Consider the following 24,156-nt stretch of genomic DNA (forward strand, 5'->3'; position numbering starts at 1 on the left):
TTCATTCATTCAAGAAAAGAACAAAGGTAAACTAAACAGTTATAAAAAGAATTTAAAAAAATGATCCATAGGTAAGGTGCAATCAGTCGGATATACAGTGGCACAGTGCTCATTTAGTAAATGCACAGCTAAACAGATGTGTTTTGAGTCTGGATTTGAATGTGGCTACTGTTGGAGCACATCTGATCTTTTTGGGAAGCTGGTTCCAACTACGGCTGGCATAATAGCTAAAAGCAGTCTCTCCTTGCTTTGAGTGAACTCTTGGTATTTCCAACTGACTTGTTCCTGCTGATCTGATTGATCTACTATAATACTGAGTTCTGACACATCACTGTCCTTCACTGACTACCTTTCACAACTGACTAGATAATCTTTAAAGCGACTCCCATCAGTGCAGAATTGTGATGAATGTTGATCTAGAGTGACATAAATGTTACATGAATTCTGACATTTCTGTTCAGACTGAGGTCACATTGCAAAACATTCAACCTGTATTGGATTGAATACCCCGTATGGAAGTGGCACAAAACAGATTCAGTTGGGTTTGTGCTGTTCATACTGTCATGAGAGAAATAGATCTGAGTAACGATTGAGCAAACAAATACGATTTGGGCCACATTTGCCTGTAGTTTGAATGTACCCTCTAAGTCTACAATCAGAACTGAATACATTCAACCAACAAGCCAATACCAGCATAACAGGAACAAACTAGAAAGTTTAAATTCTTAAGTCTCCTGGCACATGAAGAGGGTGACAGTGAGCTATGCAAATATATCAAGACCTGAATTGTTGATTACCTTAATGCCAAGTATTCTGACCCCATAACTAATGACCCGTTGGACATGGTCTCAATTGTGGTTACACGGTTCAGGGACAAATACAATCTCTGCTGACCAACAAGGGTCACAGATCCTCTCAAAAGGTGACACAGATCCTCTCAAAAGGTGGACGGAACAAAACAAAACAAAAAGCAATTTCCAGGACTGGCAAAGAAGTATAATTTGGTACCAGCCACCAGTTCCCCTTCAAAAAGGGTTTTTCAATTGAAGTGGTAACAGTCTGTACCGTAAAATACTATACATACTATGAAATGTATATACAGTGGTGGTCAGAATTATTGGCACCCTTGGTAAATATGATCAAAGATAAATCTGTAAAAATAAATCTCTTTTGATCTTTCATTAAAAAAAAGCAAAAATCTAACCTTTCATTGAAGTAAAATAATTAAAAGTGGGGGTTAAATCACTTAATGAAATAAATGTTTTGCTCCAAAACACAATGACCAATATGTCCCGATCAGGTTTTTTTGCCCTCGAGTCAGAGTCATTTGGTTTTGAGTATCTGCCGATACAGAGCCCTGATCCGATACTTCTATAATACATAAAAAAAGAATAAAGAAGAGCAAAAAAATTATCCAGGATGTTCCTTATTTTCTATTTAATTCACCTTATTTTAACATTCAACAACTCTGTTAACAAACAGAGCACTTCTGTGAGGTAGCTTGAACAATCAAGTAATAAATAACAAATTCTTCACTTTTTGCTGCCAAAAAGCTCTTTTAATAGTTTTATCTGACCATAGAAATCCATCCTGTTTGACTTTCCAGTCATGTCTGACAACTGAAAATGCTGGAGTTTGTTTTTGGATGAACAAGGAAGACAACATCCTCAAACTCCCAAACAACATGTGGTGATGTTGATTTTTAGGCTTTCTGACCCCAAGACTTAACTAATCTCTTCAATTCTCCATCTGTGATCCTTGGAGAGACTTTGTCCACTCAAACTCTCCTCCTCATCATGCACTAAGACCATATAGACACACGTCTGCTTCCAGGCAGATTCGTAACATCTTTAGTTGATTGGAATTGCTTAATTATTTCCCTGATGATGGAAATGGGAATTGTCAATGCTTTAGCTATTTTCCTACAGCCACTTTCTATTTTGTGAAGCTCAAAAATTTATTTTTTTCTCATTGTGATGAATGATTAAGGGAATTTGTCCTCATATTTATACTCTTGTGAAACAAGACATTATAGCTAGACAATTTCATGTTCCTAGTCACCCTGGTGTGCTAATTTTTTAAAATATAAATGTGAATATACTTCAAAGATGTTTTCCTCAAAAAAAATTCTAGGGGTGCCAATAATTGTGGCCAATGTGTTTTAGAGGGGAAAAGCATTTATTTCATATTGTGATTTTTCCCGGACTTTCCATTCTTTTACTTCAATGAAAGGTTCGATTTTTTTTTTTTTTTGTGCATTTTTTGAATGATATATAATACTTTTTTTTAGCAACGTTCTACCTCAAACATAAATTCTTTGTTCTGACAAAGTAAAGTTTTCTACTTTTCTGTACATCAGAGCTGTGCATTTAGTTAAACAGCAGGTATTGTACTCTATTTAATTGAAAGGGGGGGGGGGGGGGGGTGAAATGCTGTTTCATGCATACTGAGCTTTTTACACTGTTAAAGACTTGGATTCCCATCCTAAACATAGTCAAAGTTTCAAAAACTAATGTTGGACGTTTGATAGAGTATTTCTGTGTCAAAAATACTCCTTCCGGTTTCTCACAAGTTTCGGAGAGTTTTTTTCGAGTATGGGTCTACTTGACGTTAATAGAACGGAAGGTCCTTGTATGGGCCGTACGGGCTCTTCTCCCGGTAGGGTGCGCGCGCGCCTGACTAGAGCGAGAGGAAATACACGCCGTAAACACTGCTCTCAGGTGCAGATCCAGTCCTCCGTGAAGACTTATGTCGCGCCGCGCTCCACTTTATTCCTATGGGTGACGTCGAACGACTTCAACGCTTCAGCACAGCATTCCGGGAAGGCAGCGCTGCATTTGAACCGATTTGAACGCAGAAATGATGGGAAGCTTTACAACATCGTTTCAGTCGCGTCTCAAAGTGGATTTACACGCCACTGCTGTCACAGGACTTCACCAAATCATACCAAAGAAGTGTGTTTTTGACGGAGCGGTCCCAGCAATAAAGGTTCGGTCCTGCTTTGGAAGCAGCTGGTGAGTAAAACGGCTTCAAATGTCTCTGCTATTGGCTACCTTCGCATGAGTAAACATCAGTTAACGACACGATCGCGTGCTTCGTCATTCAAATGCGCTAACGGTTACTCCATTGCTGTTCTCTGTTGTATAACGTTACACTAGTCTGACGTGCAAAACCGTTTTGCTTGCTACCTCTAAGGTCTAGTCGCATACAATAGTCCATAAACCGAATCATGTCCTCATAAAATGCGAGTAAAGACACACAAAGGCCACTAAATACAGTACATACCACAGAGACGGACGTCCTGATTTGCTGTTTTTCCTGTTCAATTTATTTCTGCTTCAGATTTGATTCTGGATCATTATCTGTATTAGCTGAGATAGCCATGGGTTTCTCCACACTTGAGGACGTCACCGCTTTGTTCGCAATCGTCATTCTTTAGCTCCGCCCACACGATACGCCTCCAGGCGCTGGTTTTTTTCCGGAAAGACTCAGTACAGCCCATATTTCTTTTATAAATATAATAAAACTAAAGACTTTTCGGAGATATGAAGGATGCAATACTACTCTATAGGTACTCAAGATTGACATGAGATTGACTGAAACTGAGTGTTTCACCCCCCCTTTAATACATATATTTACATGTTTGTGTGTTGTGCAGCTGTATACTTTCAAACCTGGAGGAAATATCTGTATTTGCATTTTATTTTGATCATAAATGCTGATCATTAATAAATGTGATTGTAGCATCTTATATGAGGCTACAGAGGAAGAACACCTTTATTCCACTTTATAGAAAATGCAGAGATTTGAATTTTGGTCAATATCAACCAGCCCTATAGCCTAGAAATCTAGACGCACCCTAGCGGCAGCAAATTTAATTTGCCCGCAAGTGTCCTCTAGGAACTCTCAATACCATTCTGAGCTGTAGTCCTCAAAATCTGGACGGCCCAATCACATCATGTATAGAGTCGGCTGGCGGGGCCATAATGACGATGGCCGAGTTGCGTTTGCGTGCTTCTAGTACTGGCGAACGGCGGCGGTCTTTCGAATCAGCTCTGACCGCGACTCTGGAAGACTTGGAGTTAAGCTTTTCTCTGAGAAAAGAACAAAGAGCGGCACTGAAGTCATTTTTAAAAAGGGAAGATGTGTTCGGAGTTTAGCCAACCGGATACGGCGAATGTTTAATCAATCAGCGAGCTCTGCTTCACCTTCGTTGCTCCGGTTGGTGTAGCGCTATTCTATCGCGTGCAGAGGGAGTTTGAAAGACAACCGTATCCCGCCCCTCGGATTTAGCCCTGTCAATGGTGAGTTTCCAGACCAAACATCTTGATGTGGGTCTGGCTTGTCAGGCTACCAGCCCTAAGCAGTGAGGGATAGACTTACAGGCTTAACAATGTCAAGCACTGCTCCTAGATCAGTAATTTTGTCATTTCAAAACTTTTTTCTCTACTGAAATGTGTTTTGGAAAGACAAATTAAATCCATTGAACACACTGTACCACTATCACTGTACAACGTTTTCATTCCTATCAAAAAATAAACATGGCTCTACCCTGACTAATGTCTGCTGCAGTTCTTCTGCAACGTCTTTTAAATAAAAATAGTTTCATTCAGCTTATTCAGAGTTCATTCAGCTGCTCCATAATGACAAGGCGGGATCCCTCAAAATAATGAACAGGACGCACATAGTGAATTGATTCATCATTTTTTTTATTCAATTTCCAGAAATATATTTAACAAATGCTAAAAGGTTTGGATGGAAACTCAGCTAACTATTGGTTTTCTTTTACCAATGATGTTTTTTTGCATATTTCCAGGTATCAGCAGATATTACACAGAAACTTGGTCTACCTAGCAACAATAGCAGACTCTAATCAGAATATGCAGTCTCTGCTACCAGCGGTATGTTATGATTTGAAGCTTTATCAGCTTTCTTTCTTTCACTCTGTCTTTCTTTCTTATAAAGTGATAGGGCAAAGCAACACAAAACTTCATAGTAAAAATCTATGGAGTATAATGCAATTGTCACTTACCTAAATGATGATAATAATTAAATGCACACATTCATTCTTGAATGTGTGGTTTACAGGAACTCTCCATATCCATGATTTTTTTTAATACTGTAAAAACTAGGGGTGTCAACAATAATCGATTCGGCGATGCATCACGATGTGGGGCATGAACGATTCAGCATGGATGCGGCAAAGTGCCATAATCGAATATGTCACTGTTTATTTTCTGGCAGACGATAAAGTTGTGAAGTTTCAAATAGTTCCGGTTCCGAGAGAATAACAACAACAACAAGGAAGATGGCTGAGGCGGAGGGAGATGACCGCGATAGACGGGTTATTAAAAACGCGCTAACGACCCGAGGTGTGTAGGATTGTACGTATATATTTTTTGCACAATAATCAATGAATCTATAATGACGAAAAACGCCGCAATTCACCTTTATTCCACAAGGTGGCGATGTCTGATACGCAATGATGAAGTGACTTTTCACTCATAGTTACCTCTGACAGAAAACGAAACAATAATTATAATCTGCAAAACTTGAAATGGCTCAGTGATTTACTTCAGAGAGCAAGTACTAAACACAATCATATGTTAGTGTCACTGTCTCTTGATGATGGATGTGGTCAAGAAGCTGTCAGTGATCAAAATATTGATTTTGAAGACATAGAAAATGAGTTTGGAGATCGTGAATATGAGGCAGATGCTGAATATACTGGTAAACGAGCTCTGACGAGGACATGATGATGGTATTAAACATCTGCTCAAACTGAACCCTTCCAAGCTCCAAAAGGGAACGAAATAGGTTTTATTTTATTCTTCTGTAGCTGTCCAAAATCAGGAGTTTTATATCATGACAGGTAGAGGTCTATCCATGTTAAATATAGATCTGGGTCGCTAACGACCTGAATATGTAAGAATGTTTGGTGAAACAGTCATGCATTTAAGGGCTAATTGCATTTTATTTAATTACATTTTATTTTATTTAATAACTTTTATGTCAAAGATACAGGAGACACATAGCAGCCAATACAATCTGTTGTTTAATATCTGCTTGTATTGCCTCATGACTGATGAAAAATTTGCTTTGTGTGCAGTAGAATTTTGATGCATCACAATGCATCGTAGAATCGAATCGAATCGTTACCTGGTGAATCGTAATCGAATCGAATCGTGAAGGAAGTGCCAATGCACACCCCTAGTAAAAACTGTATATTCTCCTCACACTAACACTAACCCTACCCCTAAACCTATCCAACACACACACACACACACGCACACACACACACATACACTAACCCTAGTAGATATCGTATATCGTAAGATAACGTATGAATTAATCAATTTTATATTTTTGAGAGTGGGTAGGTTTAGAGTAGGAGTGGAGTTAGTTGCTCCAAAATATAAAATAAGGCTATAAATATTAATTCTGTGAGTTCGGGTTGGCGGAATCACACGGTGTAAACATACACGCGGATAGCCTAAAATGCGTACAGACAACACGCCACTTGGCTTTAGAAAGTGGCTTGTATGTTTACGTAAAGTCATGTTGTCATGTTGCTACACTGGACGCGAGTGATGTGGCAGAAGACAATATAGCCCACTTTAATTGGTGATGTTGTCTTCACTGGATGTGAAAAGACAAATCCTAACAGTAAACTGATACCTCGTGTATGAAGTACTGACATGAAAGACAAATACTTTGGAACGGTCGTTTTGTCGCGTCCAGTTTAGACAGCTTCTAGCTGACGTGTCAACGGTCTCGTCCAGTGTAGACACGGTGTTACAGTAAACTTTCTGCATTGTTACAGTAAACGTTCTGCATTTTAAAAGCTTGAAAAAAACTATTTATCTATTTACTATCTTTTTATTGTTTTGTTTTTGTTTTTTACAAATGAGGACATCACCAAATAACATTAATAGTTTTTGTCAGGTTTAGCTCACTTCTGGGTACAAACATATCCACAAAATATGTTTAAGCAGGCACACACACACACACACACACACACACACACACACACACACACACACACACACCAGTTTTGAACACTAGGAGGAGCTAGTCCCAAAAAACAAAGGAAAAGGGTTTAAATAGAAATGCTGATTGACTGAAACAGAACAGGTGTGATGGGACTAATTACTAAACAAAGGAATTAACTAATGATCAGGTACACCGGCAAACAATGATCAAACTAATCTAAACTAAACACACAAGTAGGGACAAAAAAGGCAGGTCCAAGGCACTCAGTCAGATGTAAATGAAGGAAAAGGAAATAATTAAAAAGCCTTCATTAGGTATGGCTTAAGGCAAGTCCATTTTTTTTTTTTTTTTCGTCATTGGACTTTTCCCTTTCCAGAGAGCACCGATTACAGACTATTTTACTCCACCTGAATTTTGCAATGCACAAGTAGGGATTGAGGAGGTTCTGGTGGAGGAGAGTAACAAAAATCTATGGGGGAGTGGAGGGTGGGAGGAGCCAGATGGACATCCAGAGTCCAGCCAGGATGAAGCCTCTCAGAAGATAGGGCCGCCTTTGTCCAAAAGTCCCTCGCGTAAAAGCGGGCGCATCTCGGGGGTCCGGCCGAGTCGGAGCTCGTGCTTTGGGTGGAGGGGGGCTCCCGGAGGGCCCCTTCCATCCCCACCATCCCGGGCTCCTGGGCCCTTCCGTTTCCGAGATACGGCCACTTCCGGTCCAGCTTCAGGCGGTGTTTTCTCGGAAAACCGTTGGAGCGCCAAACGCCGGTTCCTGAGAGGGGCGCCTGGCTCGGGCCGGACCCCAGATAGCAGACAAACAGTGAATCAGCGTTGAATCAATGTTAATGCATCAACTAAAATATCATTGAATCAATGTTGAGATGTCAATGTTGAGAATGTTGATTTTTCATCAGGTTTGCACCCTGAAATAATGTTATTTCAACGATGAAAAATAGATCAAGATGGGCTTAAAATCAATAGTTTTCCAACTAAAATTAAACCACTTATTTAAGTGAATCAATATTGAGTCAATGTTAATGCATCAATCAAATTATCATTGAATCAATATTGAAATATAACATTGATTTTTCATCAGGTTTGCACCGTGAAATAATGTTATTTCAACAATGAAAAAAAGATCAATCTTGCTTTATGTACAGCAGGATTCTATGCCAGTTAATTTGTCTCTTTATTTTATTCATTTTAATCAGAGACCATGTGTGGCTGCAGTCGATATGATTTTGCATCAAAAAGTCACTCAAAGTAAACGGCATCCTTCAGTTTAGATGCAAATGTATTTATTTATGCCCCCATAGTTACAACAGGAAATCTCACATTGACTTGAAACAATTACATCTGAATTTATAACACAAATGAGAAGAGCCTGGAAAAATATGACAACGTGCATCTGCAAAATGGAAGTAAATACAAATGTAAACTTGCTAATAAATACAGAAATGAGACAGTACTACTGAAAGAAAGAAGGTAGAAGAAAGAATGAAATACTCCAAACTCAGGGGGTTCCACCATGAGCAATACCCCGAAGCCTTTCAGGATGTAATGGAGCCAGTTCTGCACCGTCCCAGCAAAGATAAACTCTGATGCCTCTTTTTATCAGCATTCACAGCATCTAAAACAACAAGAAGTTAGTAAATATTTGGAAATGTGATTAATTATACATTACAAATATAGCCTACTACAAAATGAAGTGAAACTTGACATTTTATCAAAATCTTGATATCCCAGTTAAAACACGGTAATCCTTTTAATACTAAAATCATCATAAAATAGATGAACATCTCACAACAAACGACGCACGACAAAAAAAAAAAAAGAGTTGCACGAGTCAGAATTCGGACGCAATTCACAGTGTATATGCCAATCCTAAGAAAAAAAAATGAATACAAATGATATGGTTTGGTGAAAAACAAACTGAAACTCAATGTACTAAGATTATCCTGGCCGTTGGTTGTGTACGAGGGCGCTCATGTGACTATTATTAACATTGCAGTTCACTCTGACTCGCTCAGGAGAAGCACACAAGTTGTAAAACATAAAGATGAATAAAAACACTAAATTAAAATTGAGATTAATTTTATAATTATATTTGTGTAGGCCACTTACCTCTAAAAAACACAGTTGTTGTCCTGTGTCTCCTTTTCGCGATTGAAGTCTGTTCAGCTGCGCTTGCTTTGGTTGATTGGTGGATGTCTTGAAGGTGCATTACCGCCACCTGCTGGATTGGATTGTGGCGCATTCGAAAGGGACACATATTCGAAATTCTTTATTAACTCTGTATTCTTTAGATAAATAATGAAATACATGTACATTCTACATGATTTAAATAATAATAATAGGCTACATTTTTATTCATTTAAAACTTTTTAATGGTTTTTTAATGATTTTAATGGTAACTGACTAAATTTATGGTAGAAGTTCTTTGTTTGTTTTTTATTTTTTTACATTTTTTGTTTACAAATACATTTTTTATTATAATAACATGAAACACAGAATGACAACGTTACATGCCAGTAAGCAGGAAAATAATATACCTTTTAAAAAGATTCATAGTTTTTACAGCTTTCTTATTGGAAGAGTCAGAAATCAAACACGCATACAATTTTAACTGTTCCAGAAAAAGATTAAAGAAAGGCTTACAATTACAAAATTTACATTTATGTATTCTTTGTTAATCCACACACTCGGTGTACTCATCGTATCCTTTGAGGATAATAAATGTGCTCACATTCACACAAATGTAGCCAATTGATTTGGATTTGCCTTAACATGTTGAATAATGTGACAGATAGATTGACCGTAAGCCTCACCGGTGGAGAATTAAGATGACCAAACATCAGCATTGATTCAATGTTTGTCTTTTCAACACTGAAAAGCATGATATTATCAACATTGATCCAATATTATTTAGCAGTGAATTTTCAACATTGGTCCAGTATGGTGTTAGCATTGAATTTTCAACATTGATCCAATATTACTTAGCATTGAAATTTCAACCTCAACCAAAATGATGATTTTGATGGAATTTCAACATTGAATCAATGTCACCATGCTATTTGGGCCGTGACCCCAGAGTATGGAGAAATAAAATTTCTGACTTTGACCGGATGTTGCTTGGGACTCCCGGGGTCTTCCGGAGCGGGGCCGGTCTCATTTGACCCGTCTCAACGTACCCCGTGAGGGTCCCGAGTTTCAGAAAGATTTTCCCTTCCCCCGTAGAGATACAAGCTAAAAAGTGAGGGGAGAAAATTCAGCATCTTTTTTCACTGGGCACCATACCACCCATCTCTAACCGACCCGGAGAACCACAACTCCGGGCAAACACCCTTACCACACCACCCATCTCTACCCGACTCGGAGAACCACAACTCCGGGCACACACCCTCACCATACCACCCATCTCTACTGGACCCAGGGAATGGCGTGCCGGAAAGCCCATAAAAAGAGGTGCCGTGGGGTTGGGCTAGAGACTCCCAGGAATGACCCGCCGAGAGACGAGCGGGTCCGTGAAAGTAAAACGGACAGAGTCTGAAAGCCGAACTCTGTGAAAAGCTCCATGCTGGCGGTCCTCCCCGGCCGGCGACCGGGGACGGTGCCTCGGTTCCAGGCACGGTTGGAAAAAGGTGGACCCTACGGTGGGCGGTGCAATACCAAGACGGATTCAAAATGACCTGCCCGGGTTTTGTCAAGGAGAGGGCACGACAAACCCGGCGTCGAGACACTGGCAGGCAAGGCGTGGAAGTCTGGAGGCCTGGAAGAGCAGCTCCAGGGCGTTCGAAGCAGTCACCCAAGCCCAGCAGAGGCTTCACTGGTCGGTAAGGCAAGGTGGGCGGATGGGGTCACCCTAGGCAGATCGTCGTGAGGTCCTCTCAGAAGCACTCTGAGTGGGCATAGAATCCAGTTTCCACCACGGTGGAAAGTCTGGAAGCCTGGAAGAGAAGCTTTAGGGCGTACAAGGCAGTGAAAACTGAAGGGCACTCCTGTCGGCAGGGCCCGGGACGGAAGACGCCCCGGAGGAAAATCCTCCTGGAAAATAAACTATGTCCCAGAACCTGAACACACTTTAAACAAACCCTGGCCCTGGTGAAACCCTTCGGAAGGAAGGGTCCCAGAGGCTCGGGACACTTGGTGGTAGTAGCAAATATTCAAATGAGAGCTTTGAAGGCAGAAGTGGAGAAGGGTTCCATGTGAACAGCAGTTGAACATGGGTCAGTCGGTCCTAAGGTTAGGCAGAGAGGAGGGAGCCATGGTGGAGACTTGGCTGACAACACCTTGGGAACGACTGATGGAGATGGAGCCCATGAAAAACCCAGGTGGAGCTAATGAGCCCACACAACATCAATGGCACCGGAAACCCAGGTGGACCCGTTTCGACGAGCATCTGAGGTGGAACAGGGACCCAGAGGACAGAAGCGACGCTGAGGACCAAGGACAAAGGTGGAGCATGAGGACGGTGGTTGCTGGTGGAGGAGGTGGAGCGATTGGTTCAGAGGCTGGAGGTAGAGTCAGGAGATCCTCTGGTCTAGGCGGACCCTGTGGACTTTATGATCTTTAAGGATGTTTTTAGCTGGGTTTTAGAACCACAGTCTCATGGACACAGAGCTGGTGTTCTTCCTGAGTGAGCTAACTCAAGGTTGAGGATTTTGAGACCCAAGAGGTATACCTAAAATTGCAAGGAGACGGCGGTATAAACTCCAATTGCTTTTACTTTTGGAAGATCAAAAAACAAAGTACAAAAAAAAAACTACAAGCAAAGCATCCAGTAGTCAAAAAAAGGAAAACAAAACAAGGCAAAGTCTACTTTACTACAAGAACAAACACTTTACACACAAGATAAAATTTTGAAAATATGAAATAAAGATCACACTTTAGATTAGGGTCCAATTCGTACTATTATCTAACTGTTAACTATGGCTTTTGCCTCAATAAACTTCTAATTACTGCTTATTAATAGCTAGTAAGGTTGTTGTTAATCAATCAATCAACTTTATGTATATCATGCTTTTACAAAGCAGATTGTTTCAAAGCAGCTTCACAGTGTCAAACAGGACAATATTGCAACAGGATTTGATTTGGCTGTACAGTCGGTCTGGAGAAAATAGTGACGTTATTAGCTTATTTAAATTTATCATAAAGCGGAAGTTTTGGCAGATCAGTATTATAGTTTATAGAATTAAATAAGACCTAATACATTTATTTTAGTTGTATATTTAGTTGAATAACTTCAACTAAACAAGCCAACTGAGCAAGCCAAGCCAAAGGCGACAGTAGCAAGGAACCAGAACTCCACCATGGCATGAAAAATAAACCTTGGGAGAAACCAGGCTAATAAGGTATTGGGTAGGACTAAGGGATGTAGAATATGGTAATACAGAATAAGGCATTAATATGCACTTTATACTAATAACTACTAATAAAAAGCCAGTAATATGCATGCTAATAAGCTTAGCTCAACTATTTAATAGTGAGAATTGGACCCTGAACGAAAGTGTTACCCAAATATATTATTGTGAAGTTACGTCTTTTAGAGACCAATCTAAACAACTAAAAGAGATCAACAAATTTACCTCAGACAGACTTAGACTTGGAAAACTTTAATGTCCTCAGAGAGGCAATTTGTTATGCAGTACAGACATATTGACACTAGAACTGCCTCATGCACAAATTAACCAACAGGGAATTATAAAATTACAAACTTCATAATACAAAATAATATAAATCTAAATTAAAATTAAACAGTAGATTGGCAAAATGACAAATACAAATACATACTACTGCTTATCCTTTCCTGAGCACCCGTTCATCTTGCAGATGACCATTGGAAAATGCTGCGGTTTACATTTCCAAGTAGCTGCGTCACATTTTAAAGGCTGTTACAATGGGGTATGTTCCTCTGCAGGCTTTTCCAAAAGTCCTCAACATGGAATTAAATAAATTACATACAAGATCTATTGAAGTGGCATATCCTCAGTCCTTGTAATGTACAGTATTACTATCTTCCATCTTTGCAGTGGTTTGGACCATCACGTTTACATCACTGCGTCATAACGCAATAACCCCTCGCGCCAGCACACTTTCAAATTGATCTAAATATTTGTAAATCACACATTGATGTCAATTTCTCTTTCTGTCAATGTCATAGTGGACAATTCTACTTAAAAGAGATGCAAAAGAAAACACAATAAGTGATTTCTTTATTTTGATATATCAAGATTACATTATGTTAACACCTAAAATATTTTTTTTTTTTACAAAAATATGATCTTTTAGTCGTTTTTCCACTCGGATTGGATTTGTCATTTGTATTTGTATAAAAAAAGTTCCCTGAACATGTACTGCATGTCTGGCGTCCAAGAAAACTCTTAGCAAGATGTTCAAAAATGTAACTGCATATATCTACGTCAAAGAGGGGTAAAGATATGGTCCTGGAACAACTGACACAATATAAATATGATCTGCACATCTGGCCGACGCGATGCCTCAGTGTAGATAACCTTCCACACCTGTGGATATTTGGTACAGGCATGGCAATTAATTAATACAGGGTATGTAGTGTGTCAATTTTCTCTTTCTTATGTCTTTCTTTAAGGATGTTGTTGTGCTGCTGAGTCCTTAAACGCTGCCCTTTCTAACACTGAAGTGTTCTGACGGGAATGCGACTGCTTATTTGTATTTATTTAAATCGTCAAGTCAGAACTAGTGTGGGCTCTCGCAGTCTTGTTTTTATATTCATTATTCAACAGACTAAGTGGTACCACTTTACAATAAGGATTCATCAGAATCAGTTTTGCCTGTATGTCACTCTGTGAATGCCAGTACAGGTTTGAGGGATTTAAGGAAATCTTGTTCAGAGGTTTGCAAAGTAAGCACCGTGTGGAAATGTGGCTGGCTCCGTCAATTGCAGCCACATCTTTCAGTATGATTGGAAGAAACGTTTGTTTCCCGTAACATCCGTCAGAAAGCTACGTTGTGCATGAATGTGTTGTCTTCAAGGGGGTGGTAAATCACACCTGCGCTTCTCTTTCAAAAACATGCCAACTGGAAGTAATTCCATGAAGCGATTAAGGACCTTACCTAAGCCATCAGATTTCTGTCATCCAAGTCAGGGTATGCATGTTCAAACGCTTCATCAAGGGAACAGAACTGTCTGTGTTTCTGAGCAATAATAACATTGATTGTTCGTGTAACAGTGTCAATTGTCATTTTGAGTTCTCCACATCCAAGCTTGCTGCACAATTGCTCTTGTTGCATAATGCAATGGTAGGAGAAGAAGGCTTGTGTTTCAGGATATTTTCTTAGCAAAGTGAATAGTCCTTTTACCTTTCCAACCACTGGCGCCAACAGTAGCTATCACTTGTCAGTAGAAAATAGCTTTTTTAGGTTTATATTTTTGGTCCATGAAAAAGAAATCTGTGTGGAAGAGTGAATGTGTTCTCCATGGGTTTGGCCCTTTATTGGAAGGAATGTTTCCTCCATAAATGTTCCCACTTTGAGAAAACACACCCACACTGCTACTGTAGCTGTGTGACATCTGTGCTGTCAGTAGATTTATCGGTAACACTTTAGGATAATGGTCCGTTATTAATAGATAACTATGCAGGATGTAATGCAGGACTAATGCGTAGCACTACATTAACACTCCAGCTACTACTATTAACTAATATAGAAACAAGCTCAACTAATCAGTAAGTAATATTGAATTCAGGACTAAGATAGTACCTTATTAGGTAATTAATAGTTAATGAATGAGACTGGCGATACTAATAGGTAACAATAAAAAATTATAAAGAATTACTAATTAATTACTAATTACAACATTAACATGTCTGAGATGTGAGAAATGTTCTTTTTTTACTCTCAATGTGGTCATAAAATGCTTCACTAATTACTTAAGTGTTACCTCGTCATTATACAGGAACTTCTAGTGATCTGGAGCATTATTTTAAAGTGGAAAACATTGTTAGATCACTAGTAGTTTTTAAAAATTGTTCTTTGTTACTTTGAATAAAGTAATAAAATGCATCACTGATTACTCAAGTACCCAATCACTCTTTAAGGACTACTGGTAATCTGGACCATTATTTTAAAGTGAAAAAACATATTTTCCACTTTAAACTAATAGTCCAGATCACTAGTAGCTCCTGCATAATTACTAGATAACACTTAAGTAATTAGTAATGCATTTTATGACTTTATTCAGAGTAAAGAATATGATTAATTACATCTCAGACACACAATAATGTTGTGATAATTGGTCAGTTAGTTAATAGTTAATAATGAGGCTAATCTCAGTCAGTAATTATTGATTACTTAATAAGGAACTATCACCTAAATTCAATATTACTTACTGATTAGTTGAGCTTGTTTCTATATTAGTTAATAGTAGTAGCTGAAGTGTTAATGGAGTGCTACGCATTAGTCCTGCATTACTTCCTGCATACTTATCTATTAATAGCGGACCATTATTCTAAAGTGTTACTGATTTATCCAGTGCTAAACTGAAGTTTTCTGAACTTCAAATTTTTTTACCAACTGTAAAAAGAGTATAAAATATATACATTTTTGTTGGAAATACAACTGCAGATATGCAGAATCAAAACGGGAAAATAGGTGAAAATAGTGATATATTCTTTTTACACAATATAAAAGTAACAGTTCTTTGCAATATACATAGTAATTACATGTAATTTATACTTTATTTTGACAGATACTATTTGCACCTCGGTATTGTTGTACATTAACAGAATGCAATAATAATATAGAGTGTAAATGATTATATTTATTAAAATTATTAAATATATGCCGCCTTAAAGGGACAATAAAAGCCAACAAAGGCACTTTATTTTTTTAGATGGAGCTAGTGTGAATAGCACTTGCCAACAAAGGCATGCTATTTGCTCACTTGGAGTGAATAGATACGCCATTTATTTAATACCAAATATCAGGGTTCCTGATTAGCTTGATCAGGTGTATTTAATTAGGGTTGAAGCTATTATTCCTGTTGAAATAGCAAGCTTGCTGCTCAACATTTAAATAGCTGGTTAGCGTATGATATGTTGTTTGCAGTTTAAAGTTCCTTTCACACCTTCCACCTTCCCCCAGCTCCACCTGTATAGATTTTCTACGGGTCTTTTTATTTGCTATTTGTGATGCAGAAGTATATCTTATATGCTAACAGGTGTTTGTATTGGCAGTAGCAGCAATAATCAACAGCAGCAGCAGAGTGGTAGATATATTCTACTAAGACCAAATACATTAACATTGTCATATCTAGTACCATGCTAAAAGTCTTCAAAGAGTTGTCATGATAGAAATTAGCCAAAATTTGTCCCAAAAATCAGAGTTACACTGAGGATTTTAAATGGAGCCAATTCGTAAACATTAAAATACTAATAAGAAAAAAATAATACATTTTCAACATTGTTTTAGTGTAAAAAAAAAATCATTTTTCTATGTAAAGTTATATATTTATTGATTTGACATGACAATTTATGAGATAAATAGTATGTTTTTGCTCAAAACACACTTTAAAAGCCATTGAGTGTTCATAATAAATTTCAATTGCAATCAAATGTGGATTTTGGTCATATAATGAGGCAGGAATATAGTAGACTAAATGCTACACCTGCTTAGCATTTCCCTATATCCTTTCTAAATATTTCTATACAAAATCCCTAAAGTTCATGAAAAAAACACAAACCTGTGTAAAAAGAGAAATTTTTCTTCAAATGTGCACACTTTTGGTCTAAGTGTCCTTACAAATGAATACCATTCAGCAAAGCGTAAATAAACAGATGCATATGTGATTGGATGGGTCTCTTTATTCTACTGGAAAAATCAATAACAAAATATCAATTAATTTGTACCCCTAACATAAATTATGAAATTGCTTATTATAAACAGTCAAATATTGCCATACTTTGGTTAAAAGGTTCACCACCATGTGACAAAAGGCACCCAGTATTGATACAAATACTTCATCTTCTATTTTCTGTTTATTTTGATAAATAGATTTTTTGGTTCAATAAATATACTGTCATTAAAATATGTTCAGAAGATTCGGATCTTGAATACGGATATTGAAATTATACTATATCTTTAGACAATCTTATTTAATCTCTCTTATTTGTTCTTCTTTATGTGTCTTTCTGTTTCTCTTTCTCTTGCTTTGTCTTCACATTAGCCTCCCAACCCCAATATAAACATAGGTCCAGGTGGGATGATTCAGGGTGGTGGAGGTCAGTCTCTGCACCCTCAGACTAATATGAATGATAGTATGGGCACTGGATTGCCACCCACATCACTAATGCAGAGCCAAATGAACAATGGTGAGACCCTCTCTGCGTCTGACAACCCATCTGTGTGTTTGTGCTATGCTTATTGCTTGCTCTCTGGACAACTTCTTTGCACTTCTTTATCTCTGTTTTTGCAAACACTCCTACACTATTTGCCCTTTCATTTGCTATCTTTGACTCGTGGTGTTTTGATGAACTGAATGTGTGCTTTATCCTGATTGTGAGTGTGTGTTGTCAGGCCCCAGCCATGCCATGATACAGCAGCAGCTTTTGCCCCCCAGCAGCCATGGCACAGGGCCTGGGTATAGTCATCCGGTGCCCTCCTCTCAGGCCTATTCATCTATGGCCTCTCGGGCCAACCTCAACATGCAGACCAGCCAAGGTGAGCCCAGGAGGGAGCTCATCTGAGGGTCCCATCCAGAAAAACAATGTAACTGGATAAGTGGGAGGAAGGCTTGTTATTCTACAACACAGGTTCCTAATTTATTTAATGGAAAGGAAGTGGGTGAATCAAATTAAGACAAAATCAAAAGTAAAAATTCAAGACAATTGTGATATTTTCATGTAGCCTAACAAGCCAGATCCATATCAAGATGTTGGGTCTGGGAACTCACCATTGACAGGGCTCAATCCGAGGGGCGGATAAACGGTTGTCTTTCAAATTCCCTCTGCACCATGGGCATCGAAACCATTGTGTGTGTGGGACAAGACCCACCCACTTTTATGACCAATGATATTGGACCCACTCAATTTTATCGTCTCTAATTTAGCACGTCTGTTTACCTACCCCTAACCGAGAAACATTTATTGTTAAACACATGTTAGACGCTTTAATTCCACTTTTCTAATATGTTATACATATTTATTTAAAATAAATGCCTTTCCGATCTGATATGTGATGGGAAAAGGGAGTAGAGCAAGTGTGGCAAAAGGCGGATTTGAACCTCTGATTGATTTGTGTCAAAACTTGATGCCATGCATCTTACCCCTACACTATAGACACGGTAAATAACTCAGTGATTTACATAATTTTGTCTGGCCCAGTTAGTTGATTACTAAACTTTCGCCGTATTTAGTCGGCAAAACTCTGAACACATCTTCCCTTCTTAAGAATGACTTCAGTGCTTTTCTTTGTTCTTTTCTCAGAGAAAAGCTTAACTCCAAGTCTTCCAGAGCTGATTCGAAAAACCGCCGTTCGCCAGCTTCTGTGTTTACTAGAAGCACGCAACTCTGCCTATACTATACACACTCTATACACAATATGATTGGCCTGATCAAAGTTTAGTTTTTCAGCTCACAAGTCTATGGAGAGTTGTTAGATGACACTCGCTGCAAATTAGATTTGCTGCCGCTAGGGTGCGTCTAGATTTCTAGGCTAATTGTCATGACCATTTAAACTTTAAACCTATAACATTTAAAAATATATTTTGGAAATTGGCGTTCTTGACAGGTTTCTTGATATTCTTCCATATGCTACCATTGTGTTTTTCTTCATCATGGATGAAGATGCCACATCAGAAATATCTCTTGACCCTGAGGAGAGGGATCAAACACATTCAGTTCATCAGCAGGAGGCTTCTCCCTTCCTCTGACTTTTGATTTAATCCTCTTTTTAGGCATTCTTTAAAATCCTGAAATGCTGCCCTCTGTCCCAACTTACAGTGTTTCTTTCTTAATTCTACCCCAGCTTGGTTATTAGTAGAATGTCTTTGGCTTTTCAGAAAATGTACAGCAATAGTTTAGTCTTGGATAAAACCTCTGTGTTGTTTAACAGTATTTTTTTATCATTAAGACTTTTGATTACACTGTCATTCCAATGTTGCAATGTTTGTGGTGCTGGCTCCCATTAGTTTCTATGATGCATCAGCAAGGCCCTGGACCCCATTACTCGTCCACCTCAGCAGGAGGTCAACACTTCCAGGGTCAGCAGATGATGGGACAGGGAAACCAGGGGAGCAGCATGATGCCACAGAGGCCCATGGGAAATTATCGTGCTCCACAGCAAGGTAGGTGCTTTGACCTTTATTTTGTCTACCAGAAGCTGGTTATGGATATGTTGTGTCTGTATATAATTGTGCTGTAGATTTGCAGAGGTGAAATCACAAAAGGCAAGTTCCCTATTAAAGTGGAACTTCAACACTGAATCTGATGACTTTGATTGATTGCTATTGGGGAACGGCATCAGCGTGATCTGTGTCTGAAGCAGGCCAATATATCATTGGCAGATGGCAGCCAATGACGTCACATGCAGAGCGCCTGAATACACGTCATCACCACCTTTTTGTCTTCAAGATCCTCTTGTTCCTCTTGTTTGTATGTGCATGTAAGTTAACACTCTGTTGGGTTGAGTTCGCCTCCCAAGGGAGCTGTGAGTCTCTGACTCCTGTCCATACAGTGTCTGATGAAGCATCATGGTAGCTTCAGTCGTGGGATCATAAGGTGTAGATGCAGATGTTATTAAATAAGTTTGCCTCTCCTGCTTACCAACTTGCGGCTCATGGCAAGGCAAAAACACCATGACGAATTCTGCTGTAATGTGGTGTACCTCCTGAGGAGGTTGTGAGGTAATGAAGGTTTTCCTTGCCCTCACAGTAAATTTGAAATCTGGAAATCAACACCAATAGAGTTAATTTCAACACTTTAAAAGTGTATATATGGGAACCACCCGCAAAGTGTTAATTCAACACTTTTAAAAGTGTTGCCTCTCACAACACCCAACTCAGTGTTACAATAAACTCTAATAGAGTAAAATATTAACACCAATGCAGATAACAACAACACTGTTACAGAGTTAAGTGCAGCTTTGTAGAAAACACTGGCAGAGTTAAAATTCTACACTGTTCTGGTGTTGACCTAACACTTCAGAAAAATGGAAATCAATCTACTCAACTAATACATATTATATATATATATATATATATATATATATATATATATATATATATATATATATATATATATATATATATATATATATATATATACACACATACATGCATACATATACACACACACACACGCTGTTCATTGTAAAGTTAAAAATAAAGAATGCAAAAAGTTTTAAGTTTTAAACTAGTTCTTTATTTACGAGCAAGTCCATTTACATCACAGAAGGTTAACTTTTAAAATAAATGATGAAGGCATAATATATGCATTTCTTTCATAAGCTATTAAAGCTACTTATAATTGTGTAATACTTCAAGTCCTGCATGTCAGTGAATATATGTCCTGTGTCAGTGAAGTTGGTTCAGTACCTTCAACTTTGCAACAGAACAGCAGTACTTGAGTCAACACAACATTCAGCAGATGAAAAAACAGTCACAGGATATCTGTGGATCAGTTGTGTCCAGTTGCTAACAGTACAGTTCAGTTGTGGTTTCATATGCAGAGCAGGAAAAGCTGTGTAGATCCAACTCTCTGGAATCCTGGTTCCCTAAACAACACAATACCAGACCAATTACAATTAATACTAGTTGTATTTTATAAATACAGTCAGTTTATGGTGCAAAAAGTTCAATCATCTTGGACTTTGGTGACTCAAACAATAAACTATTGTGGTTAGAATTGACTGATTTCCAAGTACATTAAAGGCTTACTTCATCCATGTTACTTCTGTTATTAAATTACCCACCCTCATGTTGTTCTTAACCCGTAAGACTTTTTTTCATCTTCAGAACACTTAATGAAGATATTTTTAATAATATCTAAGAAATTTCTGTCCTTTCATTTACAGCCTATTCAGCCTCCACTTCCAAAGCCTAGAAAGGTACAAAGGAAATCATAAGTGATCTATGTGACTCCATGGGTTTAACCTCATTTTTATGAAGCACGTGCTTTATTTGCTCAAAAAATCTCAACTCCATTTATAAAATATATATATATTTTTTTGCAAACACGGCATTTGCATAGTTTAATGAAAATGTATGTTAAACCACTGGAGTTGCATGGAGTGCTTTAATGATGTACCTTTATATATTTCTGTGGCTTGAAAGTGGTAGTTGCATGGACTGTCTATGATTCAAAATGCGCCGAGGCTTAATGAAGCGGTGTTTTGAAATCTGCCATGCCGTTATTTATTTATTTTTTTACGCACAAAAACTATTCTCGTCACCTCAGAAAATTATTGTAGAGCCACTGTAGTGAGATGGGCTCTGTAAAGACATCTTTAGTGCCTTTATGGGTCTTGAGAGAGGAAATGACATTGGTGTCAATGAAGGCCTTTCTGAGCCATCGGATTTCAACACTAATATCTTCATCTGTGTCTGAAGATGAATGGAGGTCTTACGGGTGTCCAACGACATAAGGGTGAGTAAATGATGACAGAATTTTCATTTTTGGGTGAACTAACCCTTAAGAAATCTCACTTACTAGTCATCTGCTGGAATGATTTTTGTTCCTTCTTCCTGACTTTGTGATGTTGGGGGCAGGTGATTTCCCAATCTGTTGAGTCTAAAATCAACCAGAAAATATATACCTGTCAAATCATGAAAACAATTAGTTTGACTCAATTCTATTAGCCAAATACCAACAAATGTGATGTTTGTGGCCATGATTCTCTCATGTTATATGTTAAATCTTACCATCTCCAGACAGGTTCTAGTCTGTAGTCTTCAAACACCAAGCCAGGTACCCTTTACTTGCTGCATCATAGAAATTCTCCTAAAAACACAAACAGCAAAAACAATACATTTAAACATGAAGGCATATCCAAACGTTAACCAAATGTTAGTGATAATTAGCCTACATTTTGCATAAATATTTAGTCTGAAAGAATGACTTACCCATTCTAAAAGTATTGGTCCTCCAATAATAGTGACACTTTCAAGGGTATTGGTCTGCAGTTTGTGGAGTTGTTCTTCTGTTTTTCAGTCATATGGTAGGTGTGCTGGCAACGAGCAAAATATAGTTTGATGATGAAGAAATACTTTAAACAGTCTTAAAGTATACATGTTTCATTAGTTTTAAACACAGACTAGTGCATCTATCCATTATAAAAGTGCATCTATCCATCATAAAAGTGCATCTATCCATCATAAAAGTGCATCTATCATCATAAAAGTGCATCCTATCCATCATAACAGTGCATCTATCCATCATAAAAGTGCATCTATCATCATAAGGGCAGCCATCCATTATAAAAGTGCATCTATCATCATAAAAGTGCATCTATCATCATAAAAGTGCATCCTATCCATCATAAAAGTGCATCTATCCATCATAAAAGTGCATCTATCATCATAAGGGCAGCCATCCATTATAAAAGTGCATCTATCATCATAAAAGTGCAGCATCCATGGACGGATGCACTTTTATGATGGATGAATGCACTTTTTGCCTTAGTTGTCCTTAATTGTAAATAAATATTATTGATCAATATCTTGTGCTTAAAGATATTTACCAATAATCTGCCAAGAAAAGCACTACAGTTTTCTATACCTTAAACATACCTTTTTGCTGCAGAACAGAAAGCATGGTCATCTGTCAGCCTTGGTTTCAGTCCAGGGGGGTGGTCAAAAATCAATGTTGATGCAGCTGATGAACATGATGCTTCTTAAGACAGAGACAGGTCAAAAGCAAATTAGGTCAACATTTTTAGAAGTTCATAAAACAATCCTGCCTAAAACTTTGTCACTTGATTTCGCAAAAAAATAGCTTTCCTTTGTTAGTAATATGAGTCTTTGAATCTGGAATTCTACCCAATAAAAATCATACACAAAGATTAAGTAGTGCAATAAGATTACAGTTCGGTGAATGAACTATAACGGGGAAGAGAAAGCATGTTAGAAACCCCCGTTTGATGCTGCTTCACCAGTGAGGCCACTGCCTTTTAAGCAGCAGTAGCTACTGAATGTGTTTTTCCAAGACATAAATACATAATTATACAGCAATTATACAGATTATAATATGTGTAGAACACTTACTTTAGGTGTTTTCTCTGTTAAAAGCACACTCCGTGTCTCAACTGCGTCACAAGCCTAGTCTGTAAGAAAGGTTTAGGTGCGTTTTAAAAGCTTTAGATATCGTTAAACGACGTCATTAAAAAAACACGTTGCAAATTAGGCTAAACACTTACTTTCGTCGTTTCCCTCATAACGTGCAAGCGGCGTGCAACCGCCTCCTCGTCGTCAGTTCCATGTCACCACTCACGAGTCAAAGAAAATGCCGCATGTGAGAAAGGTTGTTTCGTTTAAGCGTGCAGAGCATTTAAATATCGCGTTAAATAAACATTTTATAAAATACATATTGTAAATGAGCTAAAACACTTACTTACGGCGTTTCCCTGTGAAAAAGCACCCGCCTGGTCTGCTCCGTCTGAATCACGTCAACGAAAATGCCTCTATGAGAGCTGTTTAACCGTGCACAGCACATAACTAGTTATAAAACAATATAATGCTATAAAATGGATACGTAAATGAGATGGAACCATAGGATGAAACACGCAATATCAGCGTTTCCCCTCCTTGATGTTACGCATCGCGAGGCAAAGAAAATGGCGTCTGTGAGAAAAAATTCGAGCTTGTTCCGCTGCCGAAATGTCCCGGATGTGACTATACTCTCTGTCAGTGTTATTGATATTTAACTCTGAATTATGTTCACCAGCCAGAGAGTGCGGTTTACACTAGCAGTGTTAATTCAACACCAGAAAATTAACTCTTTACTCTAAGAGTCCTTAACACCAAGATTTTGACACTGGAGATTTTGCTGTGCTGCTTGCCACAGATCTAGCCATCTGTGCCACAAAGCACACGGCTAGTGCATCAGCCATTCAATTGTTGCTACAGTTGCCACTGAGAGGCATCTGTGAAAAGGAAAAAGATCAACTCTTTCTCCTTGATGCTTTGATCTCAGTCTCTGG

General features: G+C 38.3%; 1 protein-coding gene and 1 long non-coding RNA gene across 7 annotated transcripts in view; one reads left to right on the forward strand and one right to left on the reverse strand.

The window, feature by feature from the left end:
- Positions 1 to 24,156, forward strand: part of LOC137079053 (calcium-responsive transactivator-like) — a 63,041-nt gene that overhangs the window by 15,707 nt on the left and 23,178 nt on the right. For 4 of the 6 annotated variants that reach the window (XM_067446995.1, XM_067446992.1, XM_067446998.1 and 1 more), the window contains 4 exons: positions 4,817 to 4,901; positions 17,189 to 17,333; positions 17,539 to 17,682; positions 19,151 to 19,306. In XM_067446995.1, coding sequence (XP_067303096.1) covers positions 4,817 to 4,901; positions 17,189 to 17,333; positions 17,539 to 17,682; positions 19,151 to 19,306 — 530 coding nt within the window. The remainder of the gene's footprint in view (positions 1 to 4,816; positions 4,902 to 17,188; positions 17,334 to 17,538; positions 17,683 to 19,150; positions 19,307 to 24,156) is intronic. The other 2 variants (XM_067446994.1, XM_067446996.1) reach the window with 2 other exon arrangements.
- Positions 21,909 to 23,408, reverse strand: LOC137079056 (uncharacterized). The gene is made up of 5 exons (XR_010905394.1): positions 23,374 to 23,408; positions 23,222 to 23,280; positions 22,748 to 22,850; positions 22,082 to 22,185; positions 21,909 to 21,959 (listed from the first exon to the last, which is right to left on the reverse strand). It is a non-coding gene; the product is annotated as an uncharacterized lncRNA (long non-coding RNA).

This window comes from Pseudorasbora parva, chromosome 6, assembly GCF_024679245.1.
Source record: "Pseudorasbora parva isolate DD20220531a chromosome 6, ASM2467924v1, whole genome shotgun sequence".
In the NCBI taxonomy this organism is placed as follows: domain Eukaryota; kingdom Metazoa; phylum Chordata; class Actinopteri; order Cypriniformes; family Gobionidae; genus Pseudorasbora; species Pseudorasbora parva.